This window comes from Odocoileus virginianus, chromosome 17 (assembly GCF_023699985.2).
Source record: "Odocoileus virginianus isolate 20LAN1187 ecotype Illinois chromosome 17, Ovbor_1.2, whole genome shotgun sequence".
Taxonomy (NCBI): domain Eukaryota; kingdom Metazoa; phylum Chordata; class Mammalia; order Artiodactyla; family Cervidae; genus Odocoileus; species Odocoileus virginianus.
In genome coordinates, this window is record NC_069690.1 from 20,118,028 (window position 1) to 20,134,899 (window position 16,872).

At 47.5% G+C, this 16,872-nt stretch overlaps 1 protein-coding gene across 1 annotated transcript in view; it reads right to left on the reverse strand.

Annotated features, from left to right (window-relative positions):
* SLC6A4 (solute carrier family 6 member 4) overlaps positions 1-16,872 on the reverse strand; it is a 38,961-nt gene that overhangs the window by 8,584 nt on the left and 13,505 nt on the right. Inside the window, 12 exon segments of the mRNA XM_070478803.1 lie at positions 1,780-1,880; positions 3,324-3,423; positions 4,425-4,556; positions 5,322-5,434; positions 6,459-6,586; positions 7,677-7,780; positions 8,119-8,253; positions 8,769-8,907; positions 9,818-10,037; positions 10,640-10,774; positions 13,995-14,312; positions 14,315-14,447. Coding sequence (XP_070334904.1) covers positions 1,780-1,880; positions 3,324-3,423; positions 4,425-4,556; positions 5,322-5,434; positions 6,459-6,586; positions 7,677-7,780; positions 8,119-8,253; positions 8,769-8,907; positions 9,818-10,037; positions 10,640-10,774; positions 13,995-14,312; positions 14,315-14,336 — 1,647 coding nt within the window. The 5' untranslated portion in view covers positions 14,337-14,447.

Below are 16,872 nucleotides of genomic sequence, written 5' to 3' on the forward strand. Positions count from 1 at the left end.
GAGACATGCCACGTATGTGGTCAGATCTTGTGTTTCTTTAAAATGCTGAAATTTGTTCATCAGTAATTTTTTTTTTTGCATTAGTTTTGATTTTTTAAAAATATTGCATAAAAACAGTATTTATTGGGACTTCCCTGGCTGTCCAGTGGTTAATACTGTGCTTTCACTGCAGGGCACCTGGGTTCAATCCTTTTTTCAGGGAACTATGATCCCGCGTGCTGCTTGGTGTGGTCAAAAAAATAATAGTAATATTTATCATGGCTACTAGGACTTACTGTGCTGCTCATGAAGGACCTGACAGGTGTCCTAGTAATTCTGTATTCATTTTCTTAAAGATGACCCCCGCCAAAGTTCTTTAGGCATAAATCTTGAGTCAGACATAGAATTCATCTATTGTCAAATGAGTGCGCTCAGCTCCAAGGGTTGCCTGTTTGCCCAAAGATGGATAAGCGCCTGCTAACATCCCAAGTGTGCTCTGAGGTAGCCTGGGGTAAAGTGACTCCGTGCACATCAGCAGGGATTACTCTCACTTCTTTCATTTATCTGTAACTCAATTTAGGGTGGAAGGAACTTTTTGATCTTCTAGAGCCAGAGACTGTTCCTTCAGTCCAGCTTATTAGGATATCTGGGCCATCCATTTCCTCAGAGGACATGGATATAGCTGTGCCTTCTTTCAAAACAACTCCTTTGCATTCTTTTTGACTTTCCCAGGGCAGCCCTTTATGTTTTGTGCTTTGTGTACCTGCCTGTCTCGATATTCATCTGTAAGATGGGCAGCGTGCTCATTCTTGCTTCTGTTATGCTACATGCGTCTCTCTCTCTACCACAGAAGCCCTCCTTGACTTCCATTCCCTGGACGTCGGAGATTTCCAAAACCAAAGCCAACTTTGCCCCAAGCAGCAGATACTTTCAGGGCCAGGGGCTCTGGTATGTGCTGTGGGCTCCAGTGTTCCTCTAGATCTTGGCTTCGTAGTTGCTTATTACCCTGACATCTTGCTATTGCTTTTTGGTAAACTTAAAACACAATGTATTTTTAAATCCAGAAAGTTTAGCTGTTTTCAGTGAGAGGGTTGGTCTGGATCACTAGTCTGCCATTACTAGAAGCAGAAGTCTTGACATAAATGGGTTATTAATTTATATTATTACCAGTGCTTCTAGATAATCTACTTAAATCCTTTCATTTGTTTTTCAAAGGGAGAGACACTGGATCCGTGCCCTGAGGAAAGAAGCCATGTCTGTCAGTTCACTTCCATGTTCTCCAGCAGGGAAAGAACGATGCTGGGGCTGAGACTCAGGAAAGGCAAACAAGGCCCTCACCCTGGGCATAAAACTTCAGACCTAAAACTGAACTGAGACCTGAGTTTATCTTCCCTTTCCTCATTGACTGCCTGTGTAGAAGTTTGATCCAATATTGAAAACCAGGGATTGAAGCTTTCAAGTATAATCATAGAAATGCCTGGTTCTCCCTTCAGATCTGTGTTTGCTTCATATATCTTGGGGACTCTGCTGTTTGGTGTGTGTAATATATAATGATTTCATATTCATAATAAATTCACCCATTTTCATTAAAAAAAAAAGCAGCAGTGAATATAAATTTAGCATAAAGTCTGGCCTGGCATTTCTTGCTCAATGAATGTTATGTGTTATTATCATGGAGCAGGGAAGCAATGAAATAATGTGACAGAAGCCAGAAGAGTGGTTAACTTTGAGGGTGGTGGTGTGTGTTTGAGGGTGAATCTTTTCTCCAGGGCCAGAAGGAGAAGGGAGATGACAACTCACCAGGAGAAACAGAGGACTGATGGCTACCCAGCAGATCTTCCAAAACCATCCAGGGCTGAAACCAAGCATTTCCTTCACATCACTGCAGAACTGATTGATGCCTACAGTCATCCAAAAGAGAAGGAGATTGACTAAGAGAGGAAACAGACTGCCCTCCTAGCCCCTGAGTCTGAGAGAGAGTAGCAACTCTGGAATTTCTCCGTGGGAGGGGCTCAGGGACACCAATCTGGCCTGAAAGTGGGACGGGGAACATGTCACAAAAATACTTGTTATAGCAAGCAAAGCTCTTTCTACAGAGAGTGGGAGGACTGGTAGACATTTGGGGAGGGACCTAAAGCCTTGTCTTGGTGCCCCACAGCACCCTTCTAGGATTTCACCATATATCTGATTTTATCCTTACTGTAGAAAAGGAAGTTGAACTTTGTCTAAAAATGTTGAACCCACTTGATAGAGACTGACTCTGACCATATGCTAGAAACTTTCAAGAGAAAATTCTAACCACACTATTGCTCATTCATGTTGTCAGATCAAGATCAAGGTTCTTCTCTACAAAGTAACCGGCAGGGAAGTGAGAAGTAGGAACTCCGACTAGGGAGAGATGGAGAAGGGGAAGGAAGAGCACTCTGTGGTTGCTTCCCTGAAAATGCCCACAGGTCTGTAGCATCACAGACTTTGAACTTGATTCTCTGAAGTGCTGAGGGGGTGGGGAGGACTTCTTTCAAACACACAAAAAAGTCCCCAAACCGGGCCCACGTATAACTCAAAACATGGGACCCCCCCTTCTTCATGTTATGTGTAATGATCTACATGCTAAAGCTGTTCTGCTATCATAGAACTGGAAAAATAAACACATTCAGAATGAAAATGATCACTTTTTGATTTTAAAGATCTCTGAACTTGGTTTTCTTCATTTCCACTGTCTGTGCCCTCCTGATTCTTGCCCATGGGCTCTTGGGATCCCTGCCCAGGGACCCATGTCAGCTTACTCTGCACTCCTGGTGGTTTCACCCTTATCAGATTCCATCCCACAGCTGGGGGAAGGGGAATAAACTGGAGGTTTTACCAAGACAGATAATCCAAACAGAAACACTCTGGCCTCTTGCCTGGAAGATAAGCTCCTAAACTGTGTCTCAGGGCTCTGGAGGGAGAACCTGCTTGTGAAATTTAAATTGGGGCCACTCTGTGTAACAGGAGAATATCGTACACTCTGCCGATGCACTCACTGTGCACTAGTTCTTAGCTGTCTGTCCAACTCTTAGAGCCTGTCAGATCTTAAACAACCACTGTGGATAAGCTATAGGGAACCACTTCAGCCTGTCCACTGGGTAAACATTTAAACTCAGAAGGAAAAAACGTCTTCCAAGGGAGCTTAGGCAATCTGTTTTACAGAGTCTGGAGGAAAAGATGACCTGTTTCTGAAGAAGGCACACAGGAGGTGACGTCTTGTACACTGGCCTGCCTTTCTCTGACGAATCCAGCCCTTGTGTATTCTGGTGCCTACATAGGCTGGTGTAGGAAGGATGTGGTGGAAGGAAGCATCTTACCGTAGAACCAAAACACAGCAACTGCTTCGATCAGGGCCACAGTGAGCACTGCAGGTCCCGTGGCGAACTCCTCCAGCAGCTTCACCACGTAGGCCCCACCCTGGAAATGAGACCACCAACTTGGTTCAAGGCCCACTGAGGTACTGCCTCCTCTTTTCAACAGAGACAAAAAGAATTTCTTAGAATAATCCTGCAAAGTTCTCACCTTGGATCTAATACAAATATCCCAGAGCCTGCCTCTTAGACTGGCTTTGGCAGGGTAGGCAAGATCTCATCCTATTAAGACTCCTCTTCCAGCCCTACTGGTCACTCTGGTTTCCTCTCCCCCCCAAAGTTTTAAAGACAAACTAAAAGCACCTTTCGATCTGCTTTCTTCAGTTTACTGAACACCTACTGTGTCCTCTACCCTGGAGAATCCTGGTCCCTAAAGACTGAGTTTGGAGAACCTACACCACCAGACACTCTGGGCCCAGTGGTCATGGTTTTGCCTCTGTCCTAACTCACAAATCCCATGGGTCCTATGCAGGTCCCCAAAACCCTGCTGAAGCTACAGAGCCATTTGGGTCATGGCCTGAAGATAAGTTGATTTACAAAGTCCGCCTTGAGTCAGGAGGATACAAGCCTGCCATGCCTATGGGTAGTGTCTGATGTACAGTTTTATAGTGTTTACCTCAGTTTCCCTCCCCGTCAAAAAGAAATCCCTGGAGAAGGTCTAACTTCATCGCAACTTCTCTGGAGGAGACAAAGTGACAAACCCAAGGTGCCAGCCTCCAGATATTCTGAGCAGTATTCCCATGAAAACAGCCATAAGGACTGGAAATAGACTGAAAAGGTAAGTCTTAATTTTTCTCCAGATAGAAATCTAGTTGGACTTGCTGTAAAATGCTGAACCCCCAGCTCCATGCCCAAATTCTACAGACAGATGCCGCCAGAAACAACTTTTCTCCTTCTCTGTGATGACTAACTTCTTAACAGCAGTGACAACCTCTCCCGCTTTGGTCCCAAAGCCAGGGCTCCCTGTGGGCTGGAAAGAAAGAGCTTTGTGCAGTGTCCCATTGCCCAATGAAAAGCTGACTCTTGGTTGGGGGTTGTTGTACTCACGAAAGTCAAGGTGACCAGGGATCCAAAGAAGCAGGTAATGACCACGCCAAGCACAAACCACTCCCGGCGCTTGGCCCAGATGTGTGGAAACTCATCCAGCACGGCTGTGATCACCCCCTCCAAGCCTGCAAACTGAGTGGGGCACACAGACAGTCATGGAGACTTGGGGACAAATCTGCTACTTCCAGGACAGGGGAAAGAGGGAGGGGTTAGGATTGCCACGTGGCCTCTCAAGCCGATCATGACCAGTTCCCCCTTCTCCCTGGCCCTATCTCCATGTTACCCCATCATTTAGATTCCATCAAGGAAACAAAGTATAGCACATGGACAGGACTTCTTCACATGAGGTCTCTCGGGGAGACTTTGGTTTTTCCAGAAATGCCAACTCAAAGCTGAGACTCGTTCCACATTAATGATATGAATGCTGGGCCACAAAGCACTGAGATAGGCAGGACCTTGCCCTGGCCTTGAGGTGCTGCCAGTCTGGTCAAGGGACAGAGCACAATCACAGCAGTTCACATGTGCTGAGCTCTTGACCTTGCCTGGCACTTTACCCTCATTATCCCATGAACTAGGGGTCCTCAACCCCCAGGCCACACACTGGTACCAGCATTTGGCCTGTTAGGAACTGGGCGCCACAGCAAGAGGTGAGTAGTTTTCCATTAAACTGGTCCCTTAGTGCCAAAAAGGTTGGGGTCTGCTGCCATTAATGACTAATGTACTACAGGGTAGTAAGCGCTCAAGTGAACAGGGGCTGGCGAAGCACCAGGAGGCAGCAGACAACATGGCCTGGGGTGGCCAGGACGGGAGGGAATGGGTACAGCTGCCTCTTCCTCTTCCTCCCCTTTCTCCTCCTCCCGCCTCCCCAGGGCTGGATTCCCCTCTCCATTCACTTGCCGTGCTGTCCAAGCCCAGGGTAATTAACATCAGGAAGAAGACGATGGCAAAGAACGTGGATGCTGGCATGTTGGCTATGGCTTCTGCATATGTGATGAACAGGAGGCTGGGGCCTGAGACAGGGAGAGAGGAGGAGGTGGTCACCAAGACCTGCCCTACAGACATATCCTGGGAGGGAAATGACCACACCAACAATTACGACTCCTGTCATAAGACCTTACATGTGAAGCAGGCTTGGACATGTACCAAATGCCTCCTCACACCCACACAACCCTACCTGGCTATCCTGACATCCTGGGAGGCAGAAAGGGAATAGTATCTGCCTCGGAGAGTGTGTCTTCTCAACCAACGTGGAGAAAGGAAACAAACCTGAGACCCCAAGACTAGCAAATCTGTGCACACGAAGAAGAGTTCCCACTATATAATAAATCTCTGCTTTCCCCACCCCCCAACCAAGATCTCCAAAATTTTCACAGCATTTAGCTCTCTAGCTCCAGAATAGTAGAAAATATTAAATTGATTTTAGAATAATAGAGGTCTTAGAAAAAGTCTTCCAGCTATTTTGACTTTCTTGATAGTATGAGGAACATGTCTTCAACCTCCCATGGTCCAAATCAGGCACATTAGTTTGGGGCATGAGGCTGACAGGATCAGAGCACCACGTCAGGCCAAAGATAGATGTATCTTGGCAAGAAGCCCTGGGACTCCATCCACAAGATTCCATCACCTCTCTTTCAATGTCTGTTTCTCTTTTTCCATGATAACTCACAGTAGAGTACAGTGACTGCATCATCTACATTCCTTTTTCTGCAAAAGGAAATTCTAAGGACTGGTAATCATTTGCTTACTAGACTTGGGCCCATCACAGGACCCAGACCCACTAGTTTTAACAGCCATCATCCAAGTCATATTCTCAAGTGCACAGTGTATCAAGGCCTTAGTGCTGGGCCCCAAGGGAGCTGTCCCATCCCCACTCTGGCCTGAACACATGGAAAGGGTTTAGATCTCTAAAACCTTTGAAAAATTTAAGAGAAAGTGTTAGAAATAATGCAAAAGTTAAGATACTTATAAAGATCCAAAGAGCAGCAAAGCAGTTGAGTGGGAGCAAGTAACCCAAACAGAATCCAAGGTCCCTACCTGCATCTTTGGCCACCTCAGACACATCTTCTTTCCTCATCTCGGCCATATACCCCAGCACCGTGAAGATGACAAATCCTGAAACGAAGCTCGTCATGCAATTCACCGCACTGGTCACCAGGGCGTCTCTGGAGCAGAAAACCCAAGGGACTGAGACATTTCTAAGGCAGGAGTCTGAGGAGAATCTGTCTCCAGACTGACAAGGATGAATGGGCTGAGCTCACAGGGACTTCAAGCCTGTCTCCTCCCAGGGTGCAGCCTCTTAGCCAGGTTGCATCACCTCGAAGCACAAGCTGCTGTTATCACCATGCACGGCATGGGGGGAGCAGCAGGTCAGGAGTGGCTTCAAGAGATGGTCCTATAAAGCAGCAGAGCACAGACTGCTGGACTTCAAACAAGCCTTATTCTGAAACGACCTGAGCTAGAGTGGGGGCCTTGGCCTCACACTTAAGACCTCAGATTTAGACTTGACATTATTTGTAAATGAGGTTGTAAGAGTGCCACAAAGACATCCTCACACTTTCAAAAGAGGACCTCATCATAATACAACTTTAGGCTTATGTTCCAATGCAAGGCCACATTGCTTAGGGTGCATGTCAACTCCTTTAAAAAAATTCTGTAATTGTCTTATGAATTGCACAGATTACTGAACATTATCATCTGTGATAGACTGTTAAGACAAAATTAACTCTAAAGATGATAAGTGATTTAAATCATAATTGGTGCAATATTACCTGTTTTGTTAAATTTCCGAAATGAGATTTTCACATAAATCATAGCATTCTGTGTTGGTCAGAATAGCACAATTGTTACTGTTTTCGTGTGTGTGTGTGTGTGTGTGTGTGTGTGTGTGTGTATAAATTTTCATGTCACAATTTTTGTTGCTAAATATTAACAGGTCAAATCTAAACACTTAACATATGTTGCAATTTTTGTAAACCTGCTTCAGAATTTAATTTTCTTGAAAAAGAGAGAAACTCACAAAGCAAAAGTCTGAGGCCTCTCTCATCTCCTGAGTGGCCTGGGTGAGGTTGTGTTCTGGGTGGGTGCTCTGGCCATGAGTGAATTGGCCAGGCACCTGTAGTACCCCTGAGGGTCAGAGAGTCAACATGGCCTGAGCCTGGCCAGGTGTGAGGCCATCAGTTTGATCCCCTTCCTCCAGGCTACTTATGCTCATTCTGCTTCCACGCTTTGCTTGGGGCTGCCCCAGATACTCACTGGTAACAGTTGTTGTGGAATTTGTTGTAGCTCGCAAAAGCCAGTAGGACCCCAAAGCCAGGGCCGAGAGAGAAGAAGATCTGGGCGGCCGCATCCACCCACACCTGGAATAGAGCAGAGGCAAAGGTCGGGGCCGAGACCCAGGCCATCGCTGGGCCAGCGCCCTTGTGCCTCCACGTGGCTGTGTGCTGAGACAGAAAACAGGCTCTCAGAGTTCCTGGTAGGATGGCCACATACCAAGTGCAGACCAATATGACTGCCTGTCATTTAGGCATAAACCAATGCCGTGGCCTCAACTGTACTTTTCATGCTTTTTTCTGGTTTAAAGCATCACTGCAGACTTAACCACTGAACCCAAATTTTAGTTGTTCCTATAGTCCTAGGACTAGCTTCAGTTAGTATAAAGACAGACAAGTGCACACTGCTTTCCTCATTATCTTACCCCTGTCTCTAGGAGTTTCTGCCAGTTGGGTTTCAAATAGAAGAGAACTCCCCTCCAGGCTCCAGGGAGGGTGGCCCCCCTCACCAGCAGGATCAAAAGAATGATGTAAGGGAAGGTGGCCGTCACCCAAACCACCTGTAAGGAAGGAAACACAGGTTATCACCACATGAATGCTGGTGTCTTATTCTTAAAAACCTCCAAGAAAGGAGATCTACCTTGTTTTTTCTGTAATTGTAGGAGGCAGGGTGGTGTGGCAGAAAGATCACAGCCTTTAGAATGAGACAGGGATCTGATTTCCTGTTTGTGGGTACCACCTCTAAACCCATTTCCCATCTGTAAAGTGGGGGAAATGCCCAGCAGGAGACAATAAAGCAATCAGTGTTTGTACTGGTTGTATACCAGTGTATTGTCACGAGTTACGACATTACCAGTGGATTAAAGGAATTAAAAAAAAATCATATAATAGTTCTTGGGATTGACCCATTTCTAGAAGTTTCTAAAAGATTTGGTTGAAGAGAATCATGGAATGGGTTCGGTGTAAAGGAAACCACGTTCCCCTGTCTGTAGCTGTCCAGGCTACTGAGTTCTGAGTTTGAGATCCTCCAGGGCCCCTTGGCAGACTCTGGATCTGCAGCCAGGGACCTCCTCACCTTGCCAGATGTTTTAACACCTTTCCAGATGCTAAAGTAGATAATGGTGAAGATGAACATGATGCACAGGACAAGTTGCCAACTGAGGCCCCCCAGATCCTGGAGCCCCTTCGACTGGTGGATCTGCAGGACGTGCCGCCTGCATGAGAGAAAGGAGGGCCTGTGATAGGGTCTGAGCCGCGACCGGAGTACACATACTGTGTGTGATGCCTAGGTGGCGGCCAAGAGAAAAGACAGAAGCTGCACTGCAAGGACCAAGTGGCCACCAAGCTTTAGGGAGAGCTGGGAGGGGCTCTGGCCATCCCGAAGGAGAGAACAGGGCACTCAAGCCAACCGCCCCCGGGAGGAGACTCGGCCCAGAGGCAGACATCAGGCCTCTCCCTCCCGGGCAGGGACCCAACCAGTGACTAACACGACTGGCTTTTTGGTGCATGAGGATTTGTATGTGTGAGCAGGGGGCCCCTTCCCCACGCCTGAAATTCCAGCACTAAAGCAAACTCCCTATTCCAGGCATTTTCTCCCAAAGGGTAGATCCACGTGAACATATGAAACCAGAAACTCTTGAGTAGTTTCAAACTACTGAGGTCATGGAAGGTTTTGTTTCCATGACAGCTGGCTGAGAGGAGGGTCCAGGAAGAAGGGCAGTTTTGACGCAGGGGAGTAATTTTGGAATGTGAAGGTAGGGACCAGCCTGGGCACAACAGAAAAGAGGGGTACAGCACAGAGGCCCAGACTGTGGAATACTCAAGGTAGTCTCTCCCAACCCCCTCACCCACATGTACTCCCCTTCCCCGACAGCGTCTCTCGGAAATCCACCAGTAGGGAGGGGAGGGAGGCTCAAGAAGGAGGTGGTGTCCGGATAACGAGGGCTGCTTTGCGCTGTACAGCAGAAACTGACAGAACACGGCGAAGCAGTTTTCCTCCAATTAAAAAATAAACCATCAGCCAAGAGGTGAAGAGCCCCTGGCCCCCACGGGCCTCCCAAGAAGCCAAGGCCCAGGGGTGTGGCCTGCCCCTAACAGGCCACCCCCTCACTTACATGCACTTACGTGTAAAATTCTTCTGCAGGGGACGTTGAGTGCAGCATCCAGGTGATGTTATCCTCGGAGAAGTAGTTGGTGCAGTTGCCAGTGTTCCAGGAGTTCTTGCAGCTGGTCCAGGGCAGCTGCTCCGTGAAGGAGGAGATGAGGTAGTAGAGGGCCCAGGCCATGATGGTGTTGTAGTAGGAGGCGATGTAGAAGGCGATGAGGCAGATGGCGTAACCTATCCCTGGGCGAGAGGGCGAGGGAGGCCCAGGTTCAAGGGCAGCTGGCAGCGAGGCACGGCAGCCCGGGCATGGTAAAGGTGGGGCTGCCATTCATTTCATCCCCCGAACACTGGGACACGGTGGCAAAGTGGCCATGTGGTAAATTCCTAACTTGTACTTACAAGATCACACGTTATAGAAAATGTGTATGTGTGCTATTAATGGGTTTTTTCCTATTTACTTTTTAAATTGGAATTATTATTTTTTAAACTTTTTATATTATACCAGAATATGGCCGATAAACAATGTGACAGTTTCGGGTGGAGAGCAGAGGGACTCAGTGAGCAAAGGGACTTAACCACACAGATACCTGCATCCATTCTCCCCCAAACTTACCTACCACCCAGGCTGCCCTGTTTAGTTTACGTTTCATTGCCAATTATTCTATTTTGCTTTAGCAGTCTCATACAAATTAAGCCGTCAAAACCTTAATTGCTCAGGTTATCCTAGAGATACCTGAGGTCTAACTGATTCCAGGAGGTCCCCGGCTCCCACCCAGTGATGGAAATCATCACTTCCTTGGTGGACCCACTCACCCACCCAACCACCCAAGCCTTTCTCTTACCTTTGAAAATTGGGCAGATTTTCGTCCATATCGAAATGCATCCATTTCGGTGGTATTGCCCCAGTGCGAGTTCCATGTAGAAGAGCGGGATCCCCCCAAAAATGGCCATGATAGTGTAAGGGAGAAGGAACGCCCCTGAGGCAGAGGAAAGACAGTTTCACTCCCTGCCCACAAGTGTCCAGGACAGCCCAGATGACCCGGACGTGCAGAGCCATCTGACGCTCCAGAGCCAGGAAGCCACCCTGTCCCAAGTGGCAAACACACTGCTCCCGTCTCAGGGCTTTGCCGGAAGTCGTGGACAGAGCTCCACAGAGAAGTGAGGTTTGGGTGGTGGCAGAGACCACGTGGGAAGGAAGCTGGGTCTAGGAGTCAACAGAACAGCCACTGGGACCAGCTCCACGGCTAACTGTCAGAAGGACCCTTCTCTGGGCCTCTATTTCCTCTACTAGAAGATGAGGGTTGAGAACTGAGGTTCCCAAACCCAGCCTACACAGCAGACTCACGGGTAAGCTTAAAAGCGGACACCCACCCTGACCTCCTACAGCAAAAGCTTCAGGTACGGGTATGACACAGATTTTTCTTTTAAGCTCCCCAAGTGATTCTGAAGCAGCCAGTACATGGACCAGTGCTTGGGACCCTGGAACACATCTCCTCTGACAAACTGTTCAACAGCTGGCATAGTCCACAGTCACTGGATTACTCTCTGTTCATCTGTATCCTGGCTCCAGACTTTTTTTTTTTTTTTAATAAAAAGTTTTATTGGAGAAAAATAGAACCACCACGTACACAGGGAAAAGAGCACAAAAATTCAACTGATACAAAACTGAAAGTCACAACTACCTAGTGGTGTTTCTGATTACTTTTCAATTTCTTAAATGGCTTCCCTCAATTTTTTATATAGCCTTGCCAATTTTCAGCTGACATAGCATCAAGTTTTCAAAAAATTAAGAGCCTCAGCGAAGGGACCAGCTTTTAAGATAACAAAGGTGACACCAAGAGTCTCCTAATAGGACCAATTCTACTGAAAAATTCCTGAAGCACATAACTACTGAGTCTGGCAGAACAGTAGCTCAGAGACCATCAGGGATGAGTTAGAACACTGACTCAGACGGTCCAGTATGCAGAGAGGGCAAACAAAAAAGCTGCATTTCCCTGTCAGATGAGTTCACGTAAGAAAACCAAGGAGGTGCTAAGAAAATACAGGCAATGGCTGCTCAAAATAATTCAGAAGGCATTCTAAATACCACATATTATTAGACAACAGTGTGTAAAGTGATGCAATTAGAAAACAGGCAACTTAAAAAAAAATCTGGTCACAGGTCTTCGAGAACTCAAGAAAACAATCAATAGACACAAGAGCTGAAAGTCTCAGCTAAGGGTTGAAAGTGAAGGTGAAGTCGCTCAGTCGTATCAGACTCTTTGCGACCCCGTGGACTGTAGCCCACCAGGCTCCTCCGTCCATGGGATTCTCCAGGCAAGAATACTGGAGTGGGTTGCCATTTCCTTCTCCACAGACTCTTGATTATTGATGTTTGGTTATATCTCCGTCGTTCCACGGAGCCAGAATGCTCCCTCCTGAGCCAGATTGGTGGGTGTGGCTGGAACAGGCAGGCAGTTCACTACAGGATGGAAAAGTGCAGAACTGCGCCTCACTGGAGATGCTGGCGTCCGCCAGCTCTCGTAGCTGGCATGAGACCTGGAAACACCACACTGGGGATTGCCCACCTGCAGCCTGAGTTTCAGCCCAAAGGGTGGGCTGGCTGTGATTTTCCCTGAGAACTTTCCCTCTCGTGAAATATTATGAACCTAGAAACCTGAAATCTATGCAACTCAGAAAGGTCGCACCCGCCTTACAGTCACGCTGTGTAAACCTGGCCTGAGAACAAGAACCACGCTGTGCTCTCACGGTGGCATCTGTCCAAAGGGTTTGCTTGACTGGTTTCACATAGGGACCGAGTGTAGGGGAAACATCAACGGTGACCCAGCCCCTTATATAATCCTCAGGCCAAAGGTGAGTCCTCCCAAGCTGGAGATAAGATGATTCCAACTTCTGCTCCTCCCAGGCTGGGAGGACCGGGCTTCCCAAAGCCCCCCGTGCTGGAATGGCCATTGCAGGTAATGGACCCAGGTCCTTAAAAGATGCAGCAAATCCAGGCAACTCTGTGTCTGGTCATAGAGGAAATGAGAGGACCCAAAAGAACTACCCCTCCAACCTCATTTTAACTGCCCTCCTAAATCTGTTACCAGAGTCCCTGTCAAATATTGACTGATCTGATTCTCATTTCTGGTCCTTTTCCTATTCCGATAGCAAGTCCACTGTTAAAATGTTAAAACAGAGGCCCCACACCTACTAATTCCATTACCCTGCTCTGCTCTCTGGGGCTCCCATATTCATGCCTACAGTCAGATACTAGTTTTGATAATCTATAAACTGCTCTGGAGGTATCAGGAATAGAAGGAGGAACAAGAAATCATCCCTCCTGAAAAATCTAACACTCTTGTAGGAGATATAAGGCATGTCCATATATGGGTTAGGGGTTGGCATTAATGTGGCTGAGTTCAGCTACAGATATCACCCAGACTGTGACTTTAGACTCTGGACCTGAGCCAATGCCCTGAGTTCACACAGATCCAAAGGTCCAGGAGGGCCTGGGACCCTGGAGCCACTTCCCAACTTCTTTCACAGATCTAACAGCTCTCGACTCTTGTGAGAAAACCAGTCAGCAGGAATGAAGGAACTCAGCACAGGGCTGGTGCTCATTCCCTCACGTCTGCTTGGCGGAGAGCAGGGCTTATGTAATGCGGGCATGAGAGGAGGGGCTCTTCACAGATGGAGCGCTAAGGATGCTGAAAATCTGGCGAGGTCAGCTTCAGGGGAGCTTTCATTCAACTTCATGACCCAGGGAGCCGCAGACATGCCTAGATTTACAGTTTTGGTTTACTGGAGATTTGTTTTCTCTTAGACTGGCCTGGGGACTTCCCAGGTAGCACTAGTGGTAAAGAACCCACCTGCCAATGCAGGAGATGCCAAGAGATGTGGGTTGGATCCCTGGGTCGGGAAGATCCCCTGGAGGAGGGCATGGCAACCCACGCCAGTATTCTTGCCTGCAGAATCCCACGCACAGAGGAGCCTGCTTGGCTTCAATCCACGGGGTTGCAAAGAGTTGGACACAACTGAAGCAACTTAGCACACACACAGGCCCACATAGACTAGCTTGAAAGTCTAAGCAACCATGTTTCCAGACTCATATCAGTTAAACAAGTTAGGAAAGACATGATCTGTCCTCTGGCCTCCCAAGAGGACCCACAGCCCACCCCTGGGTCAGAGCCTCTGCCCACAGCCCACGATACTGACCCCCTCCGTTCTGGTAACAAATGTAGGGGAAGCGCCAGACGTTGCCCAGGTCCACAGCATAGCCGATGACAGAAAGGAGGAAATCCACCTTCTTGCTCCAGGTCTCCCGCCCTGTGGAATGAACCTCAGCCACCAGGGCAGTGGTGGCAGCCGGGATGGGGTGCTGAGTCTCGTCTCCCGCGCCAGGGTTCGGAACTGCTGAGTACCCGTTGGAGATCTGGCCGGACTCTGCCTTATCCCCAGGGGCAGGGACACCCTTCTGTAGAACCCCATTTTCCTGACAATCTTCTCCATCCTTACACGCTGACAGCTCCTTTGGGAATTTAACGGGGTGGTCTCCATCCTGTTGGCTAGGAGGTGATGCTGACGCCCATGTGCCAAGGACCGACTTGAATTCTTGGCGCTCAGATTTGTGGATCTCCTCAGAACTTTATATCAGTGGGACTGAGAGCTCTGTTGGAAAAGCAAAAGGAGAACAGAATTGGGTGTTTTACTTGTCCTTGGTAACTCATCATGCATCTTGAACTATATCAGGTAATGGGATTACAAAGCCATCTGTTAAACAAGAGCTATCCTATTTGCTACATTAGAGTCAAAAAAATCAACAACATTTTTCAACCCATGCTAGGTATCAAATCACAACTGAGTAATTTAAAAAAGAAAAAAAAAAACCAATAAGGCAAACAAAAGTAGAAAGCAAATAACCCAGGTTTTTCGTAAGCTCCATTAAAAACAAAGTATTGACTTCAATTGAGGGACTGGAACCCCATCCCAGAGTTTACTGGGGACTCAAAAACAAAGCTCCCACAAAGCTTCACAGAACACTTAACTTTGTCTTGAATGCTGTGCTGGGAAAAAAGTAACAAAGCAGCAGTTTCTGGCAGCAAATAGATAAGGATAGTCCTCTCCATCATTTAAACTGAACACTCAAAAGTATACTTCATATATCAACTACAGGTGTGATTTGGAGCATAGGAGAGAGGTAAAAAGGCCACCCTTTGGTAGGCACCCCTAGCTCCTTAGGTGCAGACTTTTTCACTCTTCCAGGAGCCCAGCTCTCAGAAACCTCCGGGCAGGTCTGAGCTGCCTCTAGCTGCGTCCAGTCCATCTGTGCCTCACCTTTCTGCGTTCCCATCATGCCTCTGAATGTCTGACTGAGTCTTAAATGGCACTGCTGCTCACCATTCATTCTTCTTGCCACTCCCAGCAACTCTTGGGGCTAATCCACTTGTTATTTTGTGACAGTGGGCAGGCAGAAGAGCCAGAGAGAGGAGCACGGAGGTTACAGATGCCAATGTGGCCGGTGTCCGTCCCCATGTGCCTCGGGGCTGCCACGCCTTTATGTCACTGCTGTGGGCCAGGGTGCGGGGAAGTCAGCTCAACTCCCTGAGATTTCTACTTGGGATAGAAATCTGAGCCCTTTTGGACTTTAAACTTATGCCGGTTATAAAGTAGTAAGGAGCCAGGACCTTCCAGCTAACTTTGACCTTCCGGGCTTGAACTTTTCAAACTCTGAAACAGTTTGCAGTTGAAACATGTTTCGGCTGAATTCAAATCACATTATACCTTTCTAGGGATGACTGCTACCGCTGTTGGTAACTGCAAAGGTCTGATACGAATCTTTTAAATTCAACAGTCGGAGATTGACTAGGAACTGGGATTTTGAAAAAAAGGGCAGTGACTGTCTCTTACTCTGGTGGGGCTTTCAGTGACTATAACTATCTACATGTGGACATGTAGAGACAAACACGTAGTAAGTGAAAAATTAGAACACAGAGTAGCCGCTTCACACTGATGACTATGCACATGGATATTGGTAAGGATTAGAAATGAACACAGGGGATGCAAGTAATTAGAGTTCCTTGCTGACTGTGTGGTTTCCCTCTGTAAAGTAGAAAACAAAAATGTTAAAGGCATTGATTGATGCCAAAACTATTAGAGCAACCAGAGAGAAACCAGCTCTGTCTAGTGAGGGTGTGTATATAGGAGGTGTGGGGTAAGTGTCCTGGGCGCTACTCGATCTGACTGGCTCCCACCCCAACTCGATCCTCAGCTCAAGGAGGCAAACGTGACCTACAGAAGGAAATGAATTTCTGACAAAGAGTGACCTAGATAAAAGCCCATTCTGCTTACCTTGATGCCTCTGTCCAGCCTTCCCCATCACCCCCACCCATCCCACCTTTCCCAGGACCTCAACTAGACTTGATGGACATCTAAAATAAGCATACATCCTCTCATCCACCATAAGGAAGCATTCACCAGGCTAAGGGATTTTTAAGTTTAGGGGGGTTTTTTTTGGAGAGAGATGATAAGATGTCAATATATTTAAATACACAGTTGAACTTGGCAGTCTCTGGTTGTGTTGTTTGGAGAAGGCCTCTGTACTTGCCTCTGGCCTCTATCAATGACATGTTTTCTACATTAAACACTGAAGAACCTGCAGACCAGATGGCAGAGATAAAGAGCTTTACCAGATGCGGATGGTCAGATGGCACCCAGCTGACAGATCCTGCCCATGACCCAGGTCTTCCTTTCTCCATCTTCAAAATTTTACCCAAAATTTTCTGTAGGGATGTCTGTCCAGCCTGTAATGCTGCAACTTTCCTCTCATTTAAAATTGAAGCTCAAAGATCAACTGCATCACCCAACCTTCCTCCAGCACGTCCACCACGCTCTCTAGGAGGAAAACGTCACCCATCTGGGAGGAACACGTTAGCGGGGGAATAACCGTTTAGTCATCCAGTGGTTCCGTCACCCTCCTGCTGCAGGGGTCCTGTGTTCTAGACTTTATTTACTTCCTCCCTTGGGGCCCTCGGCAGGAAGTTGGAGAATGTGCATGGGCTGGTGAACCTTGGGGGCAGAGGGTGGCAATGTATGT